Here is a 26,830-nt window from a genome sequence, read left to right on the forward strand (position 1 = left end):
TAAAGGAAAAATCTCTCTGCTTCAATTGCTAGACAATTAAAACAAGATTGCGGATCAGCCTGGTTGCAATTTTTTCTGCCATCGCACGTTAGTGAGCATAACTTTTTGATATAAAAATTCAATACTTAGTGTAGTTCATCGCAGTTGTATGAGTTGAAAAAACCCCAGTGGTATTTTTTTTCAAATCAAAACGTTGATTAACTTTTGAAAAGTCAAAGTTAATTGATATATTAAGCCAATTAAAAATGGTATCAACTTTTGGAAAAAATTAGAGAAAAAAAGAAAAAAAACATCAAAATATTATCTTCCAGTTATATCAGAACAATTGGAAAATGGCAAAGAAAATTTCCTGGCTGTTTTTGTTATCCCATGTAAAACAAAATGGTCAGCAAATTATTTGATCCATTAAATTTTGTCTTTAAAAAGTATCTGCTAAACCTTCTCCCTTTGTTTTGATACTTTTTTCTGATCAGAAATTTAAATTATTTCTATAATTTTCAAAAATCATTTAGTAACAAACCAGATAAATTAGGTTTGCTGCAAAAGTAGCATTGTGGTTCCTTTTAGCATATATAACTAATGTAATCCCTATAGTCCCGTCCCTATTTTTCCAATATCTCTTTTAAGATCTTAAGATAATGAATGATCAACAATTACTACAAGTTATTAGTTAAACGACCGAAAAAGGTACTAAATTTTGCAACTCACAATTTTGCGTTTCCAATTGCAACATTGACTGCGATGTATGAGGAGATGACCAGCAAGGGAGTGCCTAGAACAAGAAATGTCCACAAATGATTCAGTTCAAAACTGCTAAATAACAAATGGGATGCGTATAATTTCCCATATATTTTGCCGATAATGCAACAATTTTTCCGCTAAGTGTAGTAACTAATTCACTAGTATTAAGAACTTTGAAGTTGAGCTCACAGAGACATACGTTGAAAATGGAATTGAAAATTTTGAAACCTACGTTGAATATGGAAGCTTTCTCGTATTTGAAGTCAAAAAATTTACTCTAACTTTAAATTGTATAAATTTTATTTTTCTATTGGCATATTTATGGACTGCGGGTTCTCACTGTGATGATATGCATATAAGTTTCGTTTCACTAGCAGCCGATGAATGTCAAATAATTTAAGAGCCCTAAAAAGTTTTGCAAGACTGGTGCAGGATTTAAATCTATCTTCTACACGATTTGAAGCCGCTTGTTTTTACGCCCGTTAGGGTCTCGGGTGGCGATAAGAGAATAGTTGAAAAAAGTGCAACTCACCCCATCCGAGTAGTATGAATCTGGTTAGCTTTTCGTTGTGTCCGAATACATTTGTGACTACAGTTCTGTGAAGATAGGCAGCCTCACATAACATCCAGAAATAGGTACATTGGAAGCAGTATTGCACCTACACAATATAACTATACTCGAAACATAACTGAAATTTATGCGAATTGCTCCTTAAACGACTGGTGGGGGGTAGCTAGCTTAAACTTTGCGGGGAGCAAGACTCTCTTCGTCAGAAGGCTAGGAAATTCGAGAATTTTTTTTGGTCCCCACTCGAAAAATAACCCATTAATGTGAATTGCTCCTCAAACGACTGGCAAGGGGGTTGGCTTTGGTTGTAGCTAGCTCAAACCTGGGAGATCAAAAAGTATGTATCAAACCAATAGCTACACACTTGATTATTGAATAAATTCAACTTTTCACTCTATAATGCAATGTGAACTATTGAGCCAGATTTTTAGACCAGAAGCCAAATAGATCAACAAGACTCAAACTTAAATAGTGACATTTTTGAGCACAAATGGTCTCAAACTGAATTGAAGCAAAAGCTACAAAAGCTACAAAATGGCCAAGAAATTGCGCCAACTGCCTTTAATGAAAAAGTCAGTCATTGATGCTTGTCGTAAATGACAATAAGTAATAAGACAGCTTAGCAGACAAAGTTATAACCCAGATAATAGGACCAGTACCATTTAATTGATTCAATCATGCTTATTCAGGGAGACAAACAGATCTAAATAACTGAAAAAACTAAGTGATAGGTCATTCAAAACGACAAGAAAAAAAAAACAAAACTAAAAACTGTTAGATTCCAAATCATGCAGCGTTAAAATAGTTAGAAACGGCAAACAGGCATCCAAAGTAAAAAAAATTGTCAATAAAAACAATATTAATTTATGTATTTTAAGTGTGAATAAGACCAGTAAAAGACAGCTGCAAAAGACAAGACAACAAACGCAAAGAAAATTATTGATACCCGGGTCAACGATCATACAACTTTCTTTGATTTCGTACTAGGTCATATATGATTCTTAGTAATCATACTAGGTCATATATGGTTTGTATGAATTCTTGGTAGTCATACAAGGACCATATATGATTTCCTTGAAATCATACAAGGATCATACAAAAAAATTCAAAGACTAAAAACTGTATAATTTTGATTTTCCATTGAAATTGAAAAAATTTCTTGGATTTCATACAAGGTCATATATGACACATAATACACTGACTGGTGCCACAAATTCTCGTATAATGTAGTCAGAAGACTTATTAAATTATTATATCGCATTTCCAATCCACATTTGATTCTTTGTGTGCGCTTAAAGAATAACTTTGTGGTTTAAACGTATTCAGAAAACGAATATGACGTGATATGCATTTTTTTCTTGATTAATTTTTTTATAAATGAGCATTTATTATGTCTCAACTGGCTTCACAGTATGTCAAAAATTTTGTTATTTGTTTGGACTTACTCTTTTATTTTGTGCCCAACTTGCAATTGATATTGTACGTTAGGGTCTTTTGGCGGATCACAATGTGATGCCGGGGTATCATACGTGTGATGCCCCACCGAATAAAAACAAAAAAAAACATAAATGGTTAAAGATTTTAAAAAAAGATGTATGATTCTTGGTATTCGTACTAGGATCATATATGATTTCTTGGTAATCATACAAGGATCATATATGATTTCTTTGGTTTCATACAAGGATCGTACTAAGAAATCAAGTATGGACAGTATGAAATCATATATAATCCTTGTATGAAATCAAAGAAACTTCAACCCGGGTATTTTTCGTGAATCAGTAGTGTTATTTGTCGCTATAAAAATTAGAAGATTGGGTGTAACATGAAAATCAATTATGAGTCATATCACTAGGATCCAGCAACAGCAATCACTAGGAACCGTTCATTTATAATAATAAGGACCAAAAAACAGATAGAAAAAGTAAAGACGTGCAAAATTTGACAAACCTTTGATAAATTTCAGAAATCATTAAGTGGATTCAAAGCAGCCAAATACAAAAAAATATGAATTGAGACAACTATACTGATCATATACTGATCAATCATACCATTTTGTAGACCCAGCCAAGCTTCTCTGAAAAACTTATGCAAGATTGACAAAACTTATTGATAAGACAATTGATAATCGATAGGACGACTCAGAAGACTCTTTAAAGAGCCATACTCAAGCAAAACCAATGATAATTTTCAAACTTCTAGTATTAAAGTTATCAGAAACGTCAGGCACAAAAAAGATTGAACATGTCCCTTAGTCAATCATGTCTCAGTCCATGGGAAATGCTGATAGTCCTTATGAGACGAGAAACATAGAGAACTACGAAATCGGGGGAACTTTAAAAATAGCGATGAATTTAGTTTCGAAGTTATAGAAATTGTTAGCTGCTTTTTGTTGAATTCAAAAATCCTAATTACTCAACATTAGACTAGTGCACATGAGTTAGCTCTTAAAGGCAATGGTAGAAATTAGAGAAGAAAACAGTGAAAACTGAAGTATAATTGCTCAATGTGGAAAAAAAACTATCAAAGCTGGATTTTTTGGGCACACTTTGTTTTTTCTTTCCGCTTTAGGTGGAAATTGAAACGATTTCATGTCCCACTAAAATAAACCGTTTTTTTTTGCTCCTTTTTTGAAATCCTCGTGACAAAATTTCCACTCTGTTTTTAGTTCCCATTGAAAAAAAATTTCGAATGAAGCAACAATATATCTCAAAAACCGAGCGCACGAATAAAATTCAAGTTAGTCAAATTTATGAGGACTTAAAACACAGCGGCCCTGTACAATTCAATGTCTCTAATTTTTTTGAAACTAAGACCAAACCAACATTAACTTCAGTTATCTGATCAGCTAACATTAAGATCAGCTAACATTAAGATCAGTTATCTTTGCAATCAGAAATATTTGTAAAAATAAATTTACGAAAAATACTAGCAAGACGTACACACGAAGCTTGAAAAGAACAATAATGGGAAAATTTTCAAAAACTTTGTGCGTCAATTTTTCTTTGAGAAACAATCGTTTCAAAAACAATCCTTTTAGTTTTCAGGTAGTTTTTTTATAACACTTTTGTACCTCTTGGCCAAACGTATCGTTCGGCAAAGAATGCCTTAATAAAAAATGTAGCGCCAGTACTAAGATCATGAGCCCATTTCATTTTGGGTGAAACAATGAGTAGTTCTTTATATTATGTCTTGAAAAAAAGTCACGATTACCGCCTTAAAAGTTAAAACGAACTTTCCCTGTGTAATTTGTTTTCTGATTAAGAATAATCATTTTGTTTGTTCTACGGCATTAATTCACATTTTAAATATTTCTGATCACTGTTCCAAACGTAAGAAAACAGCCAAAATACAGCAAATTTAAAACTTCGTTGCTTAACCCTTCCATCTAGTGCCTTCAATTTTGTGCGGCTATGCGTGTTTTATACAGCTCTGTTTTTGCTTAACTGTAATGCTTAATTGTAATTGCTAAACGAGCCACACATGTATCCTTACAACTAGGTAACCCAACTTAAGTCATAAAAAGTTTGCAAGAAGACTTAGTCAGAAGTTTGCCAGAAGACTTGAGGAACTTTGCCGGAAGACTTGAGGAAATCCGAAGAACGATGATCAGTTGCCACTATTTGGCTATATAGCTATATTAAGAAACTATGCAAAAGTAGGCATAAGTCAACTGTAGCAGACGTCATTTCATTAGCCATTAAGATAGTTTGGGTATTTGATTGTTTAATTTCCAACATATTTGCTTACTTCACACCACTAAAATATCGACTTTACACTGTTTTCTTTTTGATCAGGTGATCTTCAGCATCGTTTGAACTCAATTAGTGAACTCTAGGTGTGACTTGAAGTAGCAAGTAGAGTAAGTATACATACGACGATGTGTGTGGCATTGCAGAGGAGTGTGTCAGTGAGGAGTGTGTGCATGAGGAGTATTTGGATGAAGTAGAAGAAGCAGAACACTGCGATTGATCCGAAAAAGTTCATGTGCACCACATTCCGGGGACAATGAAGCTTCCTAGAGTAATAATATAGCAATAATAGACATTTTACCCTTATTCAACGCAATATTAACGCTCGTTCGAGAAGCTTAAAAGCATCTTGGCAAAAAAAACTCTCGTAAAAAAGTTGTCTCAGCAGTTCCAGAAACTTTTGAAGCAACAAGGAGGAATAACACAAGAAAATTAAAACGGAGTTGGCGCCAAATCAAGGTTTCACAAAAGCTCAAAATTGGTAATAAGGTCTAGAGTCATTGGTTACCCGGTTTCCCAATTTTTGTTTTTTGTGCGTTCCGAAGAGCTTCAGGTCTAACCTCAATAACTATTTCATTAACAATTTCTAACTTACTGTTTGAGGTGGAGTTCCATTGCATCGCAAAAGACAATTGTTAATGTGCTCTTTTTTCATGGTGCCTTTCATTTTTTGGTGCTGCTAAATGATTTATGGAAAAAATTGTCTGTAGAGGCAGTATTGGAGTTCAATTTTTTGAACTCGGATGTTTTATGGATTAAATCCAGTGGTACCTCCACCCTCGACTTGTTAAAACCTGTATTAACTTTCAGAATGTATACTTGCTGTTAGTTTTTGAGCTCACTTGAAGAATGCGAATATGATGAAAGCGAGGAGGGTGAAGGTGAATGAGAGAAGATGTCCCACGTAATAGATCAGCTGAATTATTCGATACTTCTGAAACAAAGAGAAACCGTATATGCAGCAACAACACTCACGCAAAAACTAAATTTATTACAGTAGTCTACTGTTTTCAACAAATTGAGTTATTAATTGAATGAAACGAGACCAATAGGTACCATAGTCAAACCATTAATAACGAAGGAGAAAATTAAGCAGTCTAATGTGCTTTATGCATATCTCGATGGGATAACAACAGTTGTGCAACGTCTCAATGAAATAAATTGATAACGCCGAATGCAAGCTTCAAAAATCTGAAAAATCTGAGAGGCAAAAATTGTGCTTTTGGGATTAGACTACAGTTTTCAGTCACTCTCTTCTCGCCACTCTTCCGCTAGCAAATTTGCTGAGAAAAGAGTTGTGGAAAATGATAGTCCAATCAATTACAGAGTGGTTAAACTTATGCAATATGGCAATCGTCACGAGACCTAATGTTAAAAAAGCATTGTTGTCATGGTATTTTTGAAATCTTTCAAGAACCCACCTTCATAACTTCTCGATGCCGGTAAAAATTTTTGATAAAATTAGTTAACCAACTCTCGTTCCGATAAGAACTGTAGTATAAGATATCGATCAAATAAACTGCTTTCAACCAACAAGTGCAACTTTAATGCAGAAAACGACGTTTTTAAACGTAAGAAAAAGGCCGACATGTTCGGTTTTAGTTGGACGGAAATGGCGAAAGCCCTCACACTTTGTTTCCTCGGTATCGTCGATGCGTTTGGATTTTAAACGTAACAAATCATCGGTTTATTCAACTTTGAACGTGAGTAATTGCGGTTTGTGTTTGGTTTTTTAAATTCGAGACTCGTTATGTTTGGTTTTAAATATTGAGAGTTAATCTTTGGTATATTGGCTTCATTCGATTTGGTATGTTTGGTCTTAGAACCCGTGTGTTTGGTTTAAAACGTAAGAATTCTTCGTTATGCTTGGTTTCTTGGATTCGATATGTTCGGTTTTATGCCAAGTTTGTTTACATTTGAATAACTCCTTGACCTGATTGATATCCACTAACCCTAAAATAATGATATTTGCTTCATGCAACTATGATTGTATGAAAATCTAAACCTATTTTTCTGAGAAATCTTGTGCCTTCTCAGATTTCCATTAAATAAGGAAACTCTGAACCTTATTAGGGTTGATTTGAAGAGCTCCTTGGGAAGAATGAAATCTATTCCTTTTGAATAAAGATATCAATTTTTTTCAAAAAACATCGGGTTAACTCAAGATTTTTTGAACCAAGCATACCGACAATTTCTTACGTTTAAAACCTAAATTACCAAATTTAAAAGACCGAACATTGCAATGATTTCTTATGTTTACAACCGAATAAACCAAAAATAACAAACACACCGAACCTTCCGAACGCACCAAACAATTTGACAATTTTATACGTGGAAAACAGAACATACCGAACATTACTTACGTTATTTTTGTTCGGTCTCCTTGGCTAGGGAAAAATATGGAAAGTGCAGTGAAGCGGCTTATGGTTTGGGCTACGGAAATATACTTTTATTCTGGCAACTTTTGCTACATAGGGCACTGAGAAAAACAAGGTGACATAACTGCTCAGTTTAGTCAGATACACCTCACAGATTGATAACTTCTCGATTGCAAGAAAGTCGAAGAAAAATCTAAAAACATTTAGCATTTTATTGCGAAATGATCAAGACACGTGAAAATAGCATATGGAAATACTCTATGGAAATTAGCATAATTGCACCTAGTTAAAAACAATTACATGCATAAAGGGCTCGATCTATTCCAAATCCTATAAGTTTTTTATCAGATTTTTCTATTAGTATATCGAAAGAAAAATTAAATTGTCGTATAATATAAGATTTTTTAATTTCTAATACGGCATTTTATCTATCTTAATATACCACTATTGGACAGTGGATGTAATCTTCATTGTTAAAAGTCCATATTGCCAAAACTGTTCATCTTTTGTGATCTCAATGTAAAGCTCTCATGCATCATGCAGTCTTCAAAATAAGCTTGCAGTGGTTGAATTGAAAATGTGTAACAATTGATGAAACAATTAGCTTTTCAGATCGTAATACATTTTATAACTCTGATTCCTTGTCTTTAAAGTATTCTGATATCTTGTAAAACTATTGTTTTCACAGGTCGAATTTCCATTTTTTCAACTCTTAGGGCTCAGGTCTCATTCATAAACTCGGGTCTCTATATATTGAGCACAGTTATAGAAAATATTTCTCCATTTGTCAGCCTTTTAGAAAAGGCAATCATAAAAGTGAACTCTTTTGATCTCTAGTGAAAGCAAAGTTCAAGGTTAAAAGAAACAATTCGTTCTGCTAGCTAGAGCTATAGCACCAATTCTTATTTTTCGAATCAATTTTAAATCTGCATTTTGAATATAACGGACTGCTTAGTGAAAGCAAAAACAAAAATTCAGGATTGCAACTGATCGCAGAGTTGTAGTGAAAAGCGATGCAGATGTTACTTTTTCTGAAGCAGCTGTCCTTTCATTTCACTTCTAATAACACTAATTTATTTTTTTCGCTTTTCTAGTTTACTCGTCACCATATTGCTTTAAAAATAATTTCAAATCTTGGGCAACAATCAATAATATTAGAAACGAAATTCAAAACTGTTATGCCTCATAGAGGACCGTAAAATCTTAAAATACTAATTAAACTCAATTAAACATGACCGATCTCATAAATGGTTCTTAATTACAATTCATATAACCATAAATATTTCTTTGAAACCACGTGTAGGACCATAATTGTTTCTTGAGCAGCCTTATTCTCGTATATGGTTTTTGAGTATCATGCGTCTGACCATAAGTGAAATGAATGATGCCAATTTTGTATGAAATCTTGGAAACCATATTTAAGAGTATAATTAGGTCTTAGAAATCATAACAAGAATATAAAAAAAAAATTCGGACCCTTATTTGATTACCATTTATGGTCTTGTTTATGGTTCTTGAGATGAAAAAACTTTCGATAAGGGTGATTTTATTTTCTGTAAAATCTTAGCAGGCATAATTATATCGTTTATGATCTGGAAAGCTGTCTTCCAAAATCTTAGCCAAGCGACGCATAATCATGACGAGTTGTTACAAGAGAGTTTGGTAAGACCTTACAAGATAACTGATGGTGACACTCAAGATAAGTAAACTTACGTCAGTTAGAATGGCATGTTCACACTGGGAGTAATCGGACCAGATGAGTCCAGGGAAGTCTGGATGAGAAGCCCAAACAGGAATGCCAGCACCCTCTATCATCTTCACCCCATCTTCACTCCAACCCTGGCTTACTACACAGGCGTGAGAGCCAAACTTACCTACAAAAACTTAAGCAGTTTACTAGAATACTCAGGTTGAGGTCCGGACCCAAATTGGTTTATGATCAGACCCAGTCGAGCGCACACCCGTGTGTTCCCAGACCAAAATTACAGGGTCTGGAAGGAAGTTCGAGCGCACTACAGTCGGGAGGATGGTCTGGAGATGGTCTGACCAGAGGTCGATTTGGTCTGAAAAGTCTGATCATAGGCGGATTCGAGCGCACTTGGGTCTGATCATAACCACTTCGAGCGCACTTGGGTCTGATCAGAAATATTTTTGAACGCAATTGGTCCTGATCAGGGACCATTTCGAGCGCATTATTTTTTTCATTTTTTGTTTTTTTTTACTATGAGATGTTGAGTCTGCCAATACGCAGCCATAAAGCAGCGTTCTAATCAGAGACTCATCTAAAGTCCGATAGCTCACATCAGAAAAAAAGGAGTCCAGCTGATAGAAGAGGCCGGTCCCTTTCAGAAGAAATTTTGATCAACTGGAGATCACGATGTTTGTTGTGGAAAGCTGTCTAAACTCATCAATTTAGTCAGAAATATACACTAAATGGTACACTAAATAAAAATTTTTCTCAACAGTTGGGTTTTTTTCTTTAGCAATACTTTTATAATTGATTTTCCCTTAGATAAATTAAATACTGCAAACATCAGTTTTTATGAAATGAAAAAATTATTGCACAATTAAGAGATTTTTTCATAAATAGAATCTTTCTCTGATCAGATTATTTCGAGCGCACTTGAGTCTGATCATAGTCTGATTAAGGTCTGGGCAATGGTCTGAATTTGAGTCTGGAAAATGGTCTGAAGATGCTCTGATGAGAACACCTTCAGTCTGAAAAGTCTGATCAGAGACTTTTTGTATCTGGAAAGTCTGATCAGAGGTAACTTGGGTTTGGAAAGTCTGATCAGGGTGAATTTTCGTCTGGAAAGTCTGATCAGAGATATTTTCGGTCTGGAAAGTCTGATCAGACAAAAATTTGGGTTTGGACCTCAACCTGGGTATTCAAAATTCTGCATGAAGTTTGGTTTGACGAAAACCTTCACTTGTTCATGGTGAACTTAGATAAAGCGTCGAGTAACACGACAGAAAAAAACAATCATCAAAAACTTAAGACACTGCCGCAAAACGGCTTTGGGGTTAGATTTTTTCCATATTCTTTTCTCGCCTGATGCTACATGAAGATTGGCGAGAAACGAGTGTCAAAAAACTTTTCAGTATATTTAAGAAAAGAGTTGCTTAAGTTATGCTGCTGTAGAAATCTTAAACAAGATAGGACTGAAACATTGTCTTCGATAATTTTGCCAATTTCTTTCAGTCCTCTTAATGGGTAGCTACTATCAAAACCATCCCCTCGCAAGTCATTAACATTTTCTACCCGACAACCCATCACGTTAAATTTTTTAAGAAAAAGTAGTTTGTGGTGCCAAATCATTGAACTCCTGTGAAAGAATTGTTCCTCGATTCAAGTTCCATCAAACCCAAAATGTTTTAGAAATATGCTAAAGTTTATGGTTAGTGGCTTTTTGTTAACTGTTGATTCCTAGATGCCAAAACTGGTTTGTCCGCTATACGCAAACTCTCACTTTTGGTGAAACCATTGTCGCAACTACGATTAAACCGTCAAACAAAAATACCAAGTAAAACTGTACGACTCATTCTTAGAGCATGGTTGTTCACCAGATTTTGAACATTTTACCAATACGACAAAAAACTCTGAATTTTTTCACTTTTTTCAAAATATTCTAAATTGAAATGAAAATGCTCGAAAATACAGGAATTTTCAGGAGCACATATTTCGTACCTAGGAGCCATCAAAACTGGAAATAATTCAATTTAAATAGAATTAAAAAAAATTAACAATAAAATCTGTTTAATTATGTGACTACGATAAAAATTGAAAAACAGCAAGATTAGTAAAATTGAATTTCTTTTTTTTCGAAAAAGTGTCCCGTAATGGGCGCTTTATCTCCCCGGGTTGACTTCATAATTGAAAAAATTGACTTCGTAATGAAGGTTGTAATTTAATAAATTTTTAGAGAAATCATGAACACGGCTGAAACAAGGCACAATTAATGTGTTTCAGAAAATTAGTAAGAAAAAAATTGGAAAAAGTTACTTTTCAGTTATACCGTAATTTAGGAAAAGTTGTAGTCACAGAATTTCATAATAAAAAAAAATGCAACCTAAGATTTAGAGATCACAATTGCCAGATGTTTCGAAAAATAGTTATTCTACACAAAACTGTAAAATCCGCTTCAGGTGACCTGTTTTGCATTTTTTCATGGAAAAGGCGTAGTCATAAAACTTCATAAAGCAAAAACAATTTTAAGTGCTTGTTAACAGCCGAATTTAATGTAATGCGTAACTTGATAACATTTTAGCTATGTGATACCTTCAATACGACTTTCGTTCTGCAATAGGTTGCAGTTATTGAACATGAAAAATTTGTACTCCTAGAACTTTATGAAAAAGTTGTAATCATAGAACTTTTCTATTAGGATAAAATTGTAATCATAGAACTTTCCTTCATGAGAAAAATGTAGTCACAGAACTTTCCTTTATGGTAAAGTTGTAACCATCGAACTTTCCTTTATGGGAAAGTTGGAACCCTACCAATTTCTTACAACCTTTTTCGTCTATGACATTAAGGATCCATAAGAGGAAAGTTCTAGGATAACAACTTCTGGTTCACCCGGGGCACTTTACTACAGAGAATCTCACTAAATGGTTATGCAAGGATGACTCAGGTTTTAGTAAAGTGGCTGGGTGACTATGTGTTTAACTGACAAAAAATGGGAAATTTAGTCTCCAGCTTTACCATATTTGTTCTGGTCACCAAATCTTAACTTTCCATAATATAGTAGTTTGGTTAACGGTGTTTTTGTTAGGTGTGCGGTTGAATGGGGCTAGTTGATCAAAACTGTTGTATGTTTGACTGTTTTCAAAATACTTTTTTTAAATTGGCCAATTACAGCTTCAGAGTAAAAACTATCATCATATTTTATGTTTAGTTGCTTGCAATTTTTTTCGTTTATTCAAGAACAGGGCGCCCTGTAGGTTAAAACAAGGCACCATGTAGGCCCTGGGGCTCGCTGTAGGCCAAAACGGCGTCAACAGTTACCTTCCTCCTTCTCAAAAAATCCTCCCTAATAGACAGATGTATGCTTAAGCTAAGAATGCAATGTTGGCATAACAATGCGATATTTTTTCAGCGAACAATAACAATTTCTTGCAAAAATAATGTTAACTTTCACGTAAACGTCCGCACCAAACCTCCTGTCTATGCCAAAACGACTGGTAATAATCCAATCACAGATTTTTGTGTGATCAGAATAGGAAGTTTTTGAGCGTGGTAACCATAAATCAATACATTTTGTAGAAGCCAGATCAAGAAAAAGATATTAAACAAATGAAGCAAATAATTTAATATTAGTGTTGTCTTTGTGGTATATGTTAAACTTTAGCTTTAAACGTCTAGTCTTAATCTTATTGGACTCCGAGGTATTTTTAATTTTTCCATCGATCCTAATTTGTGTCTCCCCAATGTTACTTTTTTGCAATGCTTTCCACATAAATGAAACCTGTTTTGGAATCATTTAGATTCAATTAGTTGGTTTCAAATTAGTGTGTCTATTGATTTTCTGTAGTTCTTTTTCCGTTTTAAGTGAATTGTCTTGTGAGACAAAAATAGTTTCATCCGCATACCAAACTTTTGCAGAAATTTTCTCAACACGGTTAATTTGTAAGTCATTAATGTATAAATCAATTAATATTGATCATAGCAAGTTCCCTGAAGACCTTTGTGGTATAAAAATGTAAAATTAGGGGCCTTCTAGGGGCGTTATCAAACCAGTCGCAGTCTCTGCTCAATTTCCCTTCAAAAATGAAAGAAGTTCCGGTGAAAAGGGTAACGATATCAGATTTGAGGGAATGAGGTGAAAATTATAGTAAAAATTTAGAATAAACAGAATTGTAAGTAAATGTCAGAGAATAGTCGAACTAATGTTAACATTAGTTCGACTATTCTCTGACATTTACTGATAATTCTGTTTATTCTAAACTTTTACATTAGTTTTCAACTCATTCCCTCAAATCTGATATCATTACCCTTTTCACCGGAACTTCATTCATTTTTGATGGGAAATTGAGCAGAGACTGCGACTGGCTTGAGAACGCCCCTAGAAGGCCCCTTATTTTACATCTTTATACCAAAAAAGTCTTCAGGGAACTCTGCTATGATCAATATTAATTAATTTATACATTATTGACCTACAAATCAACCGTGTTGAGAAAATTTATGCAAAAGTTTGGTATGCGGATGAAACTATTATTGTCTCAGAAGACAATTCACTTAAAACGGAAAAAGAACTACAGAAAATCAATAGATACACTAATTTGAAACCAACTAATTGAATCTAAATGATTCCAAAACAGGTTTCATTTATGTGGAAAGCATTGCAAAAAAGTAACATTGGGGAGACACAAATTAAGATCGATGGAAAAATTAAAAATACCTCGGAGTCCAATAAGATTAAGAGTAGACGTTTAAAGCTAAAGTTTAACATATACCACAAAGACAACACTAATATTAAATCATTAGATGCTACCAAAGATCTATTCCTCTTTGAAATCTTGAGTTTTCAATACAAATCGTTCAATAAACCGCAAATGTAATATCATAAAGCCACGCTAGAGGGCCGATGGAACTTGTTGTTAATATGACTACTGAAAAATACAATAATAAAAATCAAATAACAGACATTAATGACGACCAAAACTCGATGACTATAGGTAAAAAAAATAACAAAATCATCAAAATCAAACTCGCATCAGATAAAACTTAAAACAAGAAGCTATGCTATGTTTGTCTGAAACTTCAGTACTGATGTTCACTTCAGAAACCCCAAAAGGTTCCTAAATTACTTATTCAATCTAGAAACATCAGTAGGGCTGAAGAGTGGGAAACTTTTATATTAAATTTAACCGTAACTTTGCGAAACTAAATAAACGACAGGAAATACTTCTATAAATGTTTGTTTCGTCACCTATAATTTGTAGAGAGCCCTGTTTCGGAGACATGTACCTAAAATAAACAAATAAACTTCAGTTCGACTGGCAGGGTTTTGAAGCAGTGCTTATGTAGGAAAATGGAATTAGTTCGAACTAAAAGGAATATCAATCTGTTTCTGAAAGACTTTGAAGAAATGGAAGCTAAATGAGGACCATATGTCGTTACCGTTTCTATATTTGCGTGATCGAGTGTTCCAATGATCTTTTTTATGCAGGAATACTAGTTTTTGATATAATATATAAGAAGAGAGATTGGATTCAAGTTGATCCACTTTAAAACCACTGCGTTTCCTGTTGTTATGATTTCAAATTTTTTAAAGATTCTTTAAACCGTTACTTTAAAATTTCGCTATTGTTGTTCATTTCAGAAACTCCTAATGTACATACATTCCCTGTTTCCGGAAGTTCAATGTTTCCGCTAAAAGTGTATGCATTTTTTGGTCATGTCAAATTCCGCTCATTTCCTGCATTTTTTATTCCGATCAAATTCCTCTCATTTCTTGCATTTTTTTCCGCTCAAATTCCGCTCATTCCTTGCATTTTTTATTCCGCTCAAATTCCGCTCATTTCTTGCATTATTTTTTATCGATTCCGCTCATTCCGGCCAAATTCCGCTCATTCCTGTTATCTCTTGCATTTTTTGAGCGGAATTTGAGCGGACTCCTCGACTTGGGTGATGCTATATGAAGATTGGCGAGAAACGAGTGTCAAAACTTTTCAGTTTAATTATTAAAAGAGTTGCTCAAGATATGCAGCTGTAGAAATCTTAAACAAGATAGGGTTGAAACATAGTCTTCGATAATTTTGCCAAATTCTTTCAGTCCTCTTAATGGGTAGCTACTATCAAAACCATCCCCTAGCAAGTCTTTAAGTTTTTCTACCCCATAGCCCGTCACGTTAAATTTTTTTATGAAAAAGTACTTTGTGGTGCCAAATCATTGAACTCCTATGAAAGAATTGTTCCTCGATTCAAGTTCCATCAAACCCAAAATGTTTTAGAAACATGCTAAAGTTTATGGTTAGGGGCTTTTTGTTAACGGTTGATTCCTAGATGCCAAAACTAGTTTGTCCGCTATACACAAACACTCACTTTTGCTGAAACCATTGTCGCAACTACTATTAAACCGTCAAACAAAAATACCAGGTAAAACTGTACGACTCATTCTTAGAGCAAGGTTGTTCACCAGATTTTGAACATTTTCACCAATACGACAAAAAACTCTGATTGTTTCACTTTTTTGCAAAATACTCTAAATTAAAATGAAAACTCTCGAAAATACAGGAATTTTCAGGAGCACATATTTCGTACCTAGGAGCCATCAAAACTGGAAATAATTCAATTTAAATAGAATTAAAATAAAATTAACAATAAAATCTGTTTAATTATGTGACTACGATAAAAATTGAAAAAATTAGTAAAGGTGAATTTCTTTTTTTTTGAAAAAATGTCCCGTAATGGGCGCTTTATCTCCCCGGGTTGACTTTGTAATTTTAAAAGTTGACTTCTTAATGAAAGTTGTAATTTAACAAATTCTTAGAGAAATCATGCACACGGCTGAAACAAATTACAAATATTGTGTTTCAAAAAATTAGTGAGAAAAAAATTGGAAAAAGTTACTTTTCAGTTATAACCGTATTTTAGGAAAAGTTTTAGTCATAGAACTTCATAATAATAAAAAATTGCAACCTAAGATTGAGAAATCACAATTGCTAGATGTTTCGAAAAATATTTATTCTACAGTAAACTGAAATCTCCGCCTCAGGTGACCTTTTTGCATTTTTTCATGGAAAAGGCGTAGTCACAAAACTTCATAAAACAAAAACAAATCTAAGTGCTTGTTAAAAGCCGAATTTAATGTAATGCGTAACTTGGTAACATTTTAGCTATGTGATACCTTCAAAACGACTGTTGTTCTGCTATAGATTGCAGTTATTGAATACGAAAAATTTAAAAATTGGACTCCTTGAACTTTATGAAAAGTTGTAATCATAGAACTTATCTTTTAGGATAAAGTTGTAATCATAGAACTTTCCTTCATGAGAAAAATGTAGTCACAGAACTTTCCTTTATGGTAAAGTTGTAACCATAGAACTTTCCTTTATGGGAAAGTTGGAACCCTACCAATTTCTTACAACCTTTTTCGTCTATGACATTAAGGATCCATAAGAGGAAAGTTCTAGCATAACAACTTCTGGTTCACCCGGGGCACTTTACTACAGAGAATCTCACTAAATGGTTATGCAAGGATGACTCAGGTTTTAGTAAAGTGGCTGGGTGACTATGAGTTTAACTGACAAAAAATGGGAAATTTAGTCTCCAGCTTTACCATATTTGTTCTGGTCATCAAATCTTAACTTTCCATAATATAGTAGTTTGGTTAACGGTGTTTTTGTTAGGTGTGCGGTTGAATGGGGCTAGTTGATCAAAACTGTTGTATGTTTGACTGTTTTCAAAATACTTTTTTTAAATTGGCCAATTACAGCTTCAGGGTAAAAACTATCATCATATTTTATGTTTAGTTGCTTGCATTTTTTTTCGTTTATTCAAGAACAGGGCGCCCTGTAGGTTAAAACAAGGCACCATGTAGGCCCTGGGGCTCCCTGTAGGCCAAAACGGCGTCAACAGTTACCTTCTCCCTTCTCAAAAAATCCTCCCTAATAGACAGATGTATGCTAAAGCTAAGAATGCAATGTTGGCATAACAATGCGATATTTTTTCAGCGAACAATTACAATTTCTTGCAAAAATAATGTTAACTTTCACGTAAACGTCCGCACCAAACCTCCTGTCTATGCCGAAACGACTGGTAATAATTCCAATCACAGATTTTTGTGTGATCAGAATAGGAAGTTTTTGAGCGTGGTAACCATAAATCAATACATTTTGTAGAAGCCAGATCAAGAAAAGGATATTAACAAATGAAGCAAATAATTTAATATTAGTGTTGTCTTTGTGGTATATGTTAAACTTTAGCTTTAAACGTCTACTCTTAATCTTATTGGACTCCGAGGTATTTTTAATTTTTCCATCGATCTTAATTTGTGTCTCCCCAATGTTACTTTTTTGCAATGCTTTCCACATAAATGAAACCTGTTTTGGAATCATTTAGATTCAATTAGTTGGTTTCAAATTAGTGTATCTATTGATTTTCTGTAGTTCTTTTTCCGTTTTAAGTGAATTGTCTTGTGAGACAATAATAGTTTCATCCGCATACCAAACTTTTGCACAAATTTTCTCAACACGGTTGATTTGTAGGTCATTAATGTATAAATTAATTAATATTGATCATAGCAGAGTTCCCTGAAGACTTTTTTGGTATAAAGATGTAAAATTAGGGGCCTTCTAGGGGCGTTCTCAAGCCAGTCGCAGTCTCTGCTCAATTTCCCATCAAAAATGAATGAAGTTCCGGTGAAAAGGGTAATGATATCAGATTTGAGGGAATGAGTCGAAAATTATTGTAAAAGTTTAGAACAAACAGAATTGTCAGTAAATGTCAGAGAATAGTCGAACTAATGTTAACATTAGTTCGACTATTCTCTGACATTTACTGACAATTCTGTTTATTCTAATCTTTTACTATAATTTTCAACTCATTCCCTCAAATCCGATATTGTTACCCTTTTCACCGGAACTTCGTTCATTTTTGATGGGAAATTGAGCAGAGACTGCGACTGGTTTTATAACGCCCCTAGAAGGCCCCTATTTTTACATTTTTATACCACAAAAGTCTTCAGGGAATTTTGCTATGATCAATATTATTTGGTTTATACATTAATGACTTACAAATTAACCGTGTTGAGGAAATTTGTGCAAAAGTTTGGTATGCGGATGAAACTATTATTGTCTCACAAGACAATTCACTTAAAACGGAAAAAGAACTACAGAAAATCAATAGATACACTAATTTGAAACCAACTAATTGAATCTAAATGATTCCAAAACAGGTTTCATTTATGTGGAAAGCATTGCAAAAAAGTAACATTGGGAGACACAAATTAAGATCGATGGAAAAATTAAAAATACCTCGGAGTCCAATAAGATTAAGAGTAGACGTTTAAAGCTAAAGTTTAACATATACCACAAAGACAACACTAATATTAAATCATTAGATGCTACCAAAGATCTATTCCTCTTTGAAATCTTGAGTTTTCAATACAAATCGTTCAATAAACCGCAAATGTAATATCATAAAGCCACGCTAGAGGGCCGATGGAACTTGTTGTTAATATGACTACTGAAAAATACAATAATAAAAATCAAATAACAGACATTAATGACGACCAAAACTCGATGACTATAGGTTAAAAAAATAACAAAATCATCAAAATCAAACTCGCATCAGATAAAACTTAAAACAAGAAGCTATGCTATGTTTGTCTGAAACTTCAGTACTGATGTTCACTTCAGAAACCCCAAAAGGTTCCTAAATTACTTATTCAATCTAGAAACATCAATAGGGCTGAAGAGTGGGAAACTTTTATATTAAATTTAACCGTAACTTTGCGAAACTAAATAAACGACAGGAAATACTTCTATAAATGTTTGTTTCGTCACCTATAATTTGTAGAGAGCCCTGTTTCGGAGACATGTACCTAAAATAAACAAATAAACTTCAGTTCGACTGGCAGGGTTTTGAAGCAGTGCTTATGTAGGAAAATGGAATTAGTTCGAACTAAAAGGAATATCAATCTGTTTCTGAAAGACTTTAAAGAAATGGAAGCTAAATGAGGACCATATGTCGTTACCGTTTCTATATTTGCGTGATCGAGTGTTCCAATGATCTTTTTTATGCAGGAATACTAGTTTTTGATATAATACATAAGAAGAGAGATTGGATTCAAGTTGATCCACTTTAAAACCACTGCGTTTCCTGTTGTTATGATTTCAAAATTTTTAAAGATTCTTTAAACCGTTACTTTAAAATTTCGCTATTGTTGTTCATTTCAGAAACTCCTAATGTACATACATTCCCTGTTTCCGGAAGTTCAATGTTTCCGCTAAAAGTGTATGCATTTTTTGGTCATGTCAAATTCCGCTCATTTCCTGCATTTTTTATTCCGATCAAATTCCTCTCATTTCTTGCATTTTTTTCCGCTCAAATTCCGCTCATTCCTTGCATTTTTTATTCCGCTCAAATTCCGCTCATTTCTTGCATTATTTTTTATCGATTCCGCTCATTCCGGCCAAATTCCGCTCATTCCTCAATACCTCGGAGTCCAATAAGATTAAGATTAGACGTTTAAAGCTAAAGTTTAACATATACACAAAGACAACACTAATATTAAATCATTAGATGCTACCAAAGATCTATTCCTCTTTGAAATCTTGAGTTTTCAATACAAATCGTTCAATAAACTGCAAATGTGATATCATAAAGCCACGCTAGAGGGGCGATGGAACTTGTCGTTAATATGACTACTAAAAAATACAATAATAAAAATCAAATAACAGACATTAATGACGACCAAAACTCGATGACTATAGGTAAAAAAATAACAATATCAAACTCGCATCAGATAAAACTTAAAACAAGAAGCTATGCTTCATTAGAAATTATTGTGAAACTGTACTCAAGGCTACTGGATAACAGGTCGAAGAGCAAAAAGCTAGGAAGTTCAAAAATACGTTTCAACTTTTATAAAAAAATTTTTCAAAGTAATTAATATCATTAAAAATTCACTGGAAACGCCAAAATGTTCATTTATGTCTTCATAGAAAGCAATTGAGACCTGTCAATACCCAGTATACGTCATACTACTACAAAAAGAATGAAAAATGTGGCAAAATAAAAAAGTTCAAGAAAAGTTTGCGCGAAAATGGCAGTCAAGCCGTTAGAGCCATAGATATGTCAAAATCTTTCAACTGCACAATATTCTAAAGCCAATGGGACCTACCATTAAAGTTACAATTTAAAAAGAAAACAAAAATCATTTGAACTCTACAAATAATTAAAACTCTCAATCATTTTATGAAATCTTTTAGTAGGAGTACTAACTAAACCAAGAAACAAACAATTGAAACTAAAACCTTTATAAAGATTAATATATAGCTCACTGGAAACGCCTGGTTACCTGCCTTTACAGAGAATAAGCTACAAATCGACCGGAAAATTATTTAAAAATGGGGAAGCTCAAAAATCCAAATACGTTTTTGAAAACAAACATTTTTAAAAGCCGTAACAGACATAGGATTTCAAATACTTGATCAATTAGGTTGAAACTCCTCAGAAAGTCAATTGCACTGGTTTTTAATGAGATTAAGTCTCACGACTACAAAATAAAAACAAATAAAGGCAGAAGCCCAATTTTTACAAACAATATTACAACATCACAGTGTTCAAGGCACTATAATTTTAGGTTGTTATCTGTAAGAACAGTAAATCATCACTTGCTTCTCATCTTATCAACAACGGGTGTCTTCCTTATGATAGGAGTACGTAGACATAACAACAAAAAGAGAACCCGAATTTGAACTGTCAAGAAATCTCCAAAATTTTTATGGAACTAAATAGTCGAAGCATTAAATCGAAACATATAAACAACCGAGAAAAAAAACTTTGACAAAAGTAGCTGAGACTTCTTATTTGTCGAGTTGATTACATGATGAGAACAATAAAAGCAAAAATTAGACTGTTTAAAAATCTTTGAAGATCATTAAAGTGAAGGTCATTTGAAGGTCATTAAAGGTCATTAGAGTTAATTTGAAGGTCATTAAAGCAAATAGCTATATACCGAAGTCTTTGAAAAGTTTCAATTATACGCCCTGGGGAAGCAATTGATATCTATCATTACCAGTTATTGTCGCACAACAACAACAACAACAACAACAACAAAGACCAACATAGGCAAAATTTGAAGAAAATGCACTAGCTTTTGGGGGAGACATTTCTCTAAATCAAAAAGCATAAAATATTCAACAAAAACAATAAAAATTTTCAGATACGCTTTTTCTCAACTCTTTTGCATTGTTCCCATATATCCTGTATATAATGTGATAATTCGACAAGGAAACAAAATGAATTTATAAAATATTTAAATATATAAAAAAAAACAAAAATACTTCAAAACTAGTATTATCAAAACAGAGAAAATTTGACCTGATTTTAAGACCGATAAAAATTATAATTCTTAACTCGAAGTAAATTGGTTTCTTTTGTTTTTACTGAGACTATGCCTGAAATTGACAAAAATAGGATAAATCATTTTAAAATTTCAAAAACTCGCCGACATTTTCTTAAAACGAATGAATTCACTGTCATAAGAGACAATAGATAACAACTGAAAACAATGTGTAAGTTCAGTTTTACCTTTCAGCAAACCATTTGGATCTTGGATTGGGGAGACTAAGTAATTGAACTGCAAAAAGCATAATAAATGAAAGCAAAACATAAGAAGTTCATAAAGTTTTGCGAAAACAATTGGTCAGCCATATGAGCTTAACTCTAAAATCATAGGGCCTCTGTCGTTGGGCATTTTTTCGTATTCAAGTCTGTAATTATTGGTTCCTGAATTGATGTTGTTTTCAGTAATTTACGTAAAAAAATATAAATGCGGAATGTTTTTTAAAAAAGGCACCGCCCCAATAAAATAAAAAAAAAATTTTAACAGTAAGGATTCATGGTGAGATCAAGATCGGCCGTGTTGTTGCTGCGCGGCTAAAAATACCCTCATTTGTTCAACTGGTTACCAAACAGATCAGTTTCGAAACACAATTTTTCAGTATCTCGAATAAAAATCATGAATTTTGCTATTTGCTTTACAATCGAGTTTTAAGTTGCCGAAAATTCGCAATATTAGGTGACCACTTTCAGCACATTTGAAGACAGTAGGCTAGAAAAAGCGTATTTTTGACGAAGAAGAGTCTGAATTTTGAAAAACTGAATTTTGAATCTTGATTCTAGCCAAAAACACGAATCGAATTATTCAGCAACACTGCCTTATCTTTAGAACTAAAATAAATAACACTACCCTTAACAATTTAACATATTTTACCAAAAATTAACGAGAATTTGGAGAAAAAAAATACGTAAAATGTGAATTAAAACAAGGTATTATCGTCTGCTGTTCACAAAACTTTAAAACTCGATAATCTCTAAGAATCGGAAATCAAAAACATCTTTTTAATTCCATATTCTACACTGGACGAGCTTTCTATTGATACCACTCAAAACTCTCTACGATGATTATGTCGATTGGCCAAATTGTCTGAACAAAAAAAACCATTTGAGTGTATAGTTCCTCTCCCACTAAAGTGAGTTGGGAACAGTTATTCCGTTCGCACTGGTGCTCAAGTGTTTTTTCTGACGCTACTAGAATATATACTAACTATGATCGTAGAATGGTATGTCTGGACATGGAATGGTCTGAGTGGTGTTCACTTTTGTAGAAGGCCAGCATCCGACCCCATCGAACAGAGGGGGACAAAACAGTGACCCATCTGAAACAGAACCACAACAACAGTAAACAAGTTATACTGCTATTTAATGTACCAAATGTGTGATCAAAATGTGTGCGAAAATGGGCTGATAGTTATAGGCTGGTATTAATCCTCCCATTATATGTACATTTATAAATATAAATACAAGCATTTTTGAGCAGTGAAAAATATCACAGCTATCCCTCGAAACGTTGAAAAAATCTTGCTATCGCTTTTTTTTTAAATCTTGCTATCTCTTTTTTTAAGATTTTTTCATCGTTTTGAGGGATAGCTGTGATATTCAGTGATAAATAATTGTCACTGAAATTATTGTCACTGAAAATATGAAATTCAGTGATAAATAATTGTAAGATATATCAATTAATTAATTGATATATCTTATTACAATTATTTATCACTGAATTCACGGCTGCATTTTTTTGTCAAAGTTGGTCGTTGCGGGCATTTTATGTTGAAATTCTTTCACTGCCATGTATTCGCCGCATTTTTTACATTTATTCAATCTAAAATCTGAACCCGAGCACATTGAATGCATGTGTAACTGATTGTACGTGTGAGATAAACATACTAAAATCTAACTAACTTTTGAGCGGTATATTACACATAATCTTCAGACACTCCACGTACAACTCTGGCATGAAATAGTCTGACTGGAAAGTGTGTGGGGGGACAAAGACTGAGTCACACTCGGACAAGTTAGTCACACCTCCTCCCGTAGAACTAACAGAAAATGACAGTTGTCCTCTGGGGGTCGAGTCAGATTGATAGGGCGCCATAATCCAATTATTGTAAATTACTGATAACTAATTTTAAATAAGCAGAAATGTACAAAAGCTTTATAATACTATCAACAGTATCTGTGACGTCATTAAAATCAAAACGCAGGTTGTGAAATTATTTTGTTTCGACAGAACTGATGAGCAAAGTTATATTAATGAAAACGATTTCGGTAAATGAGGAAAATTATCGAATATTCAAATTATTGACTGTAGAAATTGAAGTAATAAGTTCAAAATTAGTTGAAAATAGACATTGAAATTATTTTTATGAGCAGGCAAACTCTTCGAATTGTTTACTTCGTGAATTGTTGAGCTGAAACAGAAAAAAGCAACTACAGTTACGTGCAATTATTCTTAGAATAACTGAAAGCTATGCTGTCAAAACTTGTCAGCATTTTGCACTAACTTTCACCAAATAAAAATAACTTTTTAATTCAAACAACGGGTCGCAGCGTGCATTACGTCATAAAAATTAAATAGCGTCAAAATGAACCAAATTGGTTTCAAATGATCTGAAAATTAACACCACTACTAAGAACAAGCTGGTTTTGAAATGTCCTGTTACAAAAACAGTTTCTTAGATCAAATTTAACAACCACTATTTCATTAAAAAGCAACTGTTTTAATTTGATTCCCGCTGTTAACAAGTTTGTTTTCATTTTCGGTCATGTTTTTATCGTTGGCTAAATGAAAATAAAAATACACGCTGTGAAAAAACAAATTATCTGCCCTGAAATTCAAAGCGCGTAAAAAACTTCAAAAGCGAACTTGCTGAGGGATTGGCAACTAAAAATCTACTGGTGAATTTGAGATCTCCAGTAGCGTTGTTTTCAAAGTAAAGAAAATTGAAACTGATTTATAAAATAAACTTGATATCGATTTCTATTCTTAGTAAACGCCATAAACCTGAGAACTTGAAATCTGTTCAAAACTGTAAAACAAAAAGAAAAATGTAGTCATTGCTTTTAGCATTAGAGACGAATATCCAATTAGTTTTTTTCGCCAAAGTCATTAAAACATACCACTACTATTTTTCTTCCAAAGTTATAAGCAGTTGTCATCCTGGTTGAAGATTTCAGTGTAAGTCGTAAAAAAGCTTAATTATTGACGCTCTTCACTTAACGCTTCCATCATGAAAACTGAAAAAGCAGTTGAGGAGCAAGAAAAAACTTAAGTGGTTTGATCGCAAAGGATCTATTGAAGGATCAAAGATTTCGGCAGATGCAAACTTTGCTGGAAGAAACTTCCCAGATTGAGATCCCATTAATTTCTATTGATTGATAAGCGTAAATAACTCCATTATCCATAACTCTTCAGATTTCTTGAAAAGTGTCTAGAAAGCTTGGAATATGACATAGTATTATTTTTGTTAGCAGAAAGCATATGTTTACTTGAACACCATGGGGAGTTCTCAAAAAAATTAATACAAGAAAAGAAACGAAACAACATTAAAATTTGGCACAAATACATTGTTTCTAGAGCCAAAATCAGTAGTAAAAACAACGACCACTCCTATTTCACAAATAAAAAGTCATACTATAGTGTTTTCGCGGGAATTTTGTTCAGAAGGCATAATTAGTAACAGAAAGTTCAATCAATTAATGTTGTATGGTCTTTTAAGAACCGTAAGAAATCATAGCTTCAGGCTTAGAGAGTTTATTGTGTTAAAATTGCTGTATATTGCAGCGGTCGGCCGCAGGTTGATGTGGACTGGACAATACTGCTTATAGAAGGCAGCTAAAGTTGCCTACTGGGTGCTGCAAAATATAATTGAGCGTGTATGGTCTTGTAAAAACCATAAATGAACCATATAAGAACCATATATGGTACCATTTTTCCATATAATGTTATTGTGTGTGGAAACGCTTAAATGTCCTGTGGGTTGTTTGAAGGTGCTCCTGAAACAAGAAAAAAGAAATTTCAAATCTTGGATGTTATATAAGAATTATATATGGATTTCCTGGCAACCATAGCCAGGTCATATAAGAAACTTTTGTATAGCCTGTATGGAATCATAAATGGTTCTTGGATATGGTTCCCAAGAAAGGTCAACACGGACATATATAAAAAGAACAACGGTATTTGCATGTTAAAGTTCATCTCGCTTAATACGTCTATAGTAGAAAAACTTGACAGGGTGTGCGTCACTTCTCAATTTGTTCCGGAAACGATCAGAAACTTTTTATTTAGTTTCAAAGATCATAACATAAAACTCACTGAAAAACTTTCAAGCTTTTCAGATTAAGTGGCAAACCCTGGAAACGTTTATGTTCGATTAAAATTCTGATAGAATTGTTGCATATTTAAGTAGGTGATTAAGCTTTTTACACGTAAATTATTGGCTTGGTATCATTATCTATCTACTTATCTTTTTTTGTCAAAACAAAACAACACTAAATTTAAAATGAGTGCTGAATTTTTTTAGGCTGAGTGCTTAATAATTTTGTCCCTCGTCCTAATAAATTTATTCACTGGGAAAATCTTGGTTCACGACCGATCATTGCTACTACTATCAGATAAGTTTGAATCATCAATGAAACCGCACTCGCTACCATCTTGGATAAATCTTTGGTTATTTCTCCTGTATTCGCTCCCAAATGTTTCATACCACTGATTTAAGATTCATACGATGTGAAACAAAATTTTGAGCTCCCCTCCCATTCCTGACTCCAGACTAACCAGACTAAACGCATCTCAACTAATACTCCAAATTCAGCACTTCAACAATAATTTTTTTCTAAAATATTGTAACAAATTGGTGATAATGCGTATAACTAATGTGCCGAAAAAGGAACCATTGAATTTTATCGCAATCATTCCAAAACGCCAATTGCGCGAAGAATAATTTTAAGTGGAATAACTTGACGACTTTCATAATTATAAGAAGCGTGGCCACTTCAGCTCAAGATAAATTGCAAACAAACGCACAGACAAATAGTTAAATCTAACTGATCATTGAGTGACGATTTTCTGTCTTCACGATAATTCATTTGTAAACTGAGCACTTCTTTGAAGCGCCGTCTTTCAAAAGTCATAAACTTCAATTTGTCTCAAGAAAAACTAATTATACCATCTTATAAGAGCTTCGGTGTTCATAGTTTAATGGTTTTCACAGTCGCGACTAAGAATCGGAGCCACACAGTATGTAAATAAGTTTGGACAGTTTTGTACTTTCTATAAACTGATTAAAGTTGAATTATAAGCAGCGCCTGCAAAGGTAAT

General features: G+C 33.5%; 1 protein-coding gene across 1 annotated transcript; it reads right to left on the bottom strand.

The window, feature by feature from the left end:
* Nucleotides 1-708: 708 nt before the first annotated feature.
* Nucleotides 709-23,991, bottom strand: LOC142357628 (calcitonin receptor-like; the record flags this gene model as incomplete). Its single annotated transcript, XM_075409176.1, has 7 exons — nucleotides 23,413-23,991; nucleotides 22,719-22,829; nucleotides 9,150-9,310; nucleotides 5,901-5,992; nucleotides 5,183-5,324; nucleotides 1,274-1,400; nucleotides 709-772 (listed from the first exon to the last, which is right to left on the bottom strand). Coding segments are annotated over exons 1-7 (890 nt in total), but the record flags the coding sequence as incomplete, so codon positions are not given.
* Between the last annotated feature and the right edge of the window lie 2,839 nt (nucleotides 23,992-26,830).

Source organism: Convolutriloba macropyga, unplaced genomic scaffold (assembly GCF_964194025.1).
Source record: "Convolutriloba macropyga unplaced genomic scaffold, txConMacr16.3 SCAFFOLD_1615, whole genome shotgun sequence".
In the NCBI taxonomy this organism is placed as follows: domain Eukaryota; kingdom Metazoa; phylum Xenacoelomorpha; order Acoela; family Convolutidae; genus Convolutriloba; species Convolutriloba macropyga.